Source organism: Balaenoptera acutorostrata, chromosome 16 (assembly GCF_949987535.1).
Source record: "Balaenoptera acutorostrata chromosome 16, mBalAcu1.1, whole genome shotgun sequence".
Taxonomy (NCBI): domain Eukaryota; kingdom Metazoa; phylum Chordata; class Mammalia; order Artiodactyla; family Balaenopteridae; genus Balaenoptera; species Balaenoptera acutorostrata.
In genome coordinates, this window is record NC_080079.1 from 36,421,653 (window position 1) to 36,426,199 (window position 4,547).

The 4,547-nt window shown below is 44.1% G+C and overlaps 1 protein-coding gene across 1 annotated transcript; it reads left to right on the forward strand.

The window, feature by feature from the left end:
• The first annotated feature begins 1,849 nt into the window (after window positions 1-1,849).
• On the forward strand, window positions 1,850-3,259 carry LOC103017579 (ADP-ribose pyrophosphatase, mitochondrial-like). Its single transcript, XM_057530594.1, is given in 3 exon segments — window positions 1,850-2,197; window positions 2,562-3,030; window positions 3,033-3,259. Coding segments are annotated over 3 exon segments (1,044 nt in total).
• Window positions 3,260-4,547: the final 1,288 nt, after the last annotated feature.

The following is a 4,547-nucleotide window of genomic DNA, read 5'->3' on the forward strand; positions in this document are numbered from 1 at the left end:
TACCAGCTATTGCATTCTCTAGTCAGGTAGTTTGGAAAATACTGGATGAAACAGAATTAAACTGTTGGGTTGATTTGTTTCTACTGGAATTCACAGGATTTTTAAAACATTCTATGAATCCTAAATTCTTAAAGGAGGGTGATAAAATATGTAGAATTTCCCAAACATATTTGACCATCAAATCATTTATTCCTTGAACATCTTTCTCATAGGAGTGGTGTAACATGGAACAAATTTTGGGAAATGTTAAATATCCTTTGGGTTTAAATTAGAGTATATAGTACTCCATTTGTCCTAAAACTATCTGTTTCAAATGTTCAGAGACCTTTCCCTAGGGTTTGTTTTCTTAGATATAATGACTTAGCCTGTACCACTGCTTCACATATCATTTCAGGACCTAGACGCTGTTGATTTTCAGCCTGAATTTTTCCAGACAGAGAATCGTAGCTTATTTAACTCTGGTCTTATATGTGAGCCACTCAATTCCCATGATCATTTCAACTGTCCTGTTCTAATCTACAGTTTGCAAGGTGCAGGGTCAAAAAGTTAATGATAACTATAGTAATGACAACTAGCATTTTTGAATATGTATGATGGACCAGTTATTTAACAGCTTTACATGTAATAACCTACTTAATTGTCACCAGAATTCTATGAGGTAGATATTTCTATTTCCATCTTACACTTGAGGAAACTGAAGTGAGCTTATGTAACTTAAATAACTTTGCCCAAGAAGATCCCAGTTAAGGAGGGAAAGCTGGGACTTGAACCTGATTGTGTTCAACTCTTAAGGATTACTGTGCACTGCCCTTCCCATGTTACTCCTATTTTTTTTTCTTTATTTATTTTTGGCTGTGTTGGGTCTTCATTGCTGCACGTGGGCTTTCTCTAGTTGTGGCGAGCAGGAGCTGCTTTGTTGTGGTGCGCAGGCTTCTCTTTGCGGTGGCTTCTCTTGTTGCAGAGCACGGGCTCCAGGCACGCAGGCTTCAGTAGTTGCAGCATGCGGGCTCAGTAGTTGCGACACATGGGCTTAGTTGCTCTGCGGCATGTGGAATCTTCCAGGACCAGGGCTCGAACCTGTGTTCCCTGCATTGGCAGGTGGATTCTTAACCACTGCGCCACCAGGGAAGTCCCTACTTCTATTTTTAAATGTATGTGCTGCCTCCTCAACCAGAATCCTTTAAGAGCAGAGGCCATATGGTCCAGACCTCAGTACAATCTTCTGTGCTTGACAGCTCCTGGTATGCGGTAGCCATTACTCCTTTGAATATAAAGCTTATGCAACCTGCCTAAGCCATTCAGCTAGTAAAATGATGGGCCTGAGATTTGGAACCATCCGCCATACCATGTGTGCACACCTCATGGATTTCTCACCAGGATCATGCAGGGTGCACCAAGTGAGCTTTCTCCTTCAAGGGCACCCTCACCAGGCTTTTGAGTATCCCAGATAAGAAGCCTTTTGTCCCCCAGAGCCTCCAACACATTCTTTCTGCCTTCTCCCAAACAGATACTGGTCCTAGACTAGTGAACTAAGTCTACCCATAAGGCTAATACCCTGCTAAGCAAGAAAGCACTTTTGTTGTTGTGTGCTGATTTTGTTGGTGGTGTTTGAACAATGTTCTCAACCCTTTAGAATCCCTTCCAGACGTTGAAATCTTTCAATGTAATGAAGTACAAACGCAGCAACGGCCCCAAGGGGGCGCTGGGCGGGGTTTGTGGTGAGGCCCTCATCCCCCGCTGCTCAGCTGTGCCGTTGGCCCCCTACTGGCAAGTTCAGGAGCCCTGCCCTTGCGACTGGAAGCGCCCCACCTGAGAGCAACGGAAATCCTTACAGCCTGCTGGGTGGTGAATGGCTGGACACTGCCTGGCAAAGGCTTTAGCGACCGTGTCTCTCTCTGTGGCCTTGGCCTCTGTGGCAGTCAGGCCCAGCAGCTGCCCTAACATCTCAGCCGGCTACAGCCCGTTCTCCTCACATGGGTTTCCTCCAAATTTCATCATGTCCGTTTCAAACGGCCCTGCTGAGACGCCCCACAAGAAGGCCAGGACATCGCCTTACCCTGGCTGTAAAGTGGGGCGAAGCCAGGTCCCCAACAAGGAAGTGAGCTGGCTGGTTGAGCGGCCAGAGTACAAGGCTGTCGAGTACACTTCCGGCTCAGTCTTGGCCGGACCCAGGTGGGCAGACCCTCTTTTGGGTGAAAGAAACTTCTCTCTTTTTTTTTTTTTTTTTTTTTTTTTATAGCTACTTTATTTATTTATTTATTTATTTATTTTTTTTGGCTGTGTTGGGTCTTCGGTTCGTGCGAGGGCTTTCTCTGGTTACGGCAAGTGGGGGCCACTCTTCATCGCGGTGCGGGGACCGCTCTTCATCGCGATGCGCGGGCCTTTCACTGTCGCGGCCCCTCCCGTTGCGGGGCACAGGCTCCAGACGCGCAGGCTCAGTAGTTGTGGCTCACGGGCCCAGCTGCTCCGTGGCATGTGGGATCTTCCCAGACCAGGGCTCGAACCCGTGTCCCCTGCATTAGCAGGCAGATTCTCAACCACTGCGCCACCAGGGAAGCCCCAGAAACTTCTCTCTTAAATTTAATGAAAAGGATGGGCATGTTGAGAGAAGGAGCCAGAACGGTTGGTATGAGGTTGAAAATGGTAGACCTAGAAATCCTGCACGTCGGCCAGGGCTGGTTGGCTGAGGGCTTTTGGGGCATTGGGGCCCCAATCATGCTGCAGATCCCATCTTAACCAGGTGGAAAAAGGATAGCAAGGGAAATACAGTTACCCACCCTGTTTCTGGGAGAAACATCCTGCAATTTGTAGCCAACAAAAGGAAGGACTGTGGGGCATGGGCCATCCCAGGGGGGATGGTGGATCCAGGAGAGAAGATTAGTACCACAATGAAGAGAGAATTTGGTGAGGAAGCCATGAACTCCTTACAGAAACCCAGAGCAGAAACACAGGAGTTGGAGAAACAATTGCACAAACTATTCAGCCAGGGACAATTTGTGGTCTATAAAGGCTATGTGGATGATCCTCGGACCTCAATAACACGTGGATGGAGACAGAGGCTGTGAACTACCATGATGAAACAGGGGAGGTAATGGATCATCTTCCTCTGGAAGCTGGTGACGATGCCAAGAAAGTGGGATGGGTGGACATTAATGATAAACTCAAGCTTTATGCCAGCCACTCCCAACTTATTCAACTTGTGGCTGAGAAACGAGGTGCCCACTGGAGTGAAGACGTGTACCCCAACTGCCATGGGTAGTGGCATGGAGTCTCATGCAAGCCATAGGCCTTCAGATGAACACAGGTAGATAAGAAGCAAACAGCTCAGAACTCCCATTGAACAGGACAGAAGGATCACTTCTTTTGGTGATTATTTCCCAAACTGTTCATAGGCTGGAGGCTTTGTATCAGGGAATAATATTAGACTCATATGGGGAAATGGAATCACAAACTTTTTGGCTTTCTAATTGGAAGAAGAAGAATATAGTGTACATTGTATACATTGTATACAATGTATACATTGTATACATGGTTGTATACATTGTATACAGCCATGTTGTATACATTGTATACAGCCATGTTGTATACATTGTATACATGGCTGTATACAATGTATACAGCCATGTTGTATACATTGTATACATTGTATACATGGCTTTAACCAAATCATACAACTAATGCTCTTTGAAGAATTACGGGTAAAACAAAGATAAATTCTTACCCACCATAGCCTCTACTTTTCATCCAGCTTGCATTTGTCAGTTCTTTCTTTCTCCTGATGTGTTAGACTGTGGTTTAATCTAATGTATAATCTGATTTTTGGGTTAACATTTGTTTTTCAAATTTAGCTATATGTGATCTTGTATTCACTGCTTTCAAGTACAGAAGCTCTTTGGTTATTCTTGTTTTAGAACCTTCAGTTTTATGGGAAAAGTTCCATCTCTATTTTAGTCCATAAGGATCAAGTACTTATGAACCAGGAAAAAAAAATGCAGTGACAAAATGAGCTTAATACCCATCCCTCCCTCTGGTTATCACAACTGTTCTGTCTGAACAGAATGGGCTAAGCTCAAGACATTTGTTCCCTCTCATCTCAGAGGATGAGACCCTCATCTCAGAAGACCCCACAAATGCCAATTCCTGGCATGAAGAAGTCTCTATCAAGGAGATGTATGTAATCACAGCCTAATAAAAATATAATTCACATCTACCTTTTCTCCATTAAAAAAAAAGCCCAATGTATAAATGAGAAAGTGTTTATAGTCAGTTTGCAAACAGAGATGCCCCCTGACAATCAAGAATGAGGGAATCTCAGTAGCAATAGGCCAGAAATACATTTCTTCCCTCTCATTACCTAAAACAAGCAAGTTAACTTTATTTGTATGTAACACAATTATGGAAAATTAACTCAAACCACTGTGATGAACCTTTTATGGCTAAAGGGGAAAACTATTTGTAGTTTTGTAGGCATTGATAATCTCATAAGAAAACACTTCCATAACAATATCTAACACTTATATCCCACTTACTGTGTGCACACACTCTTT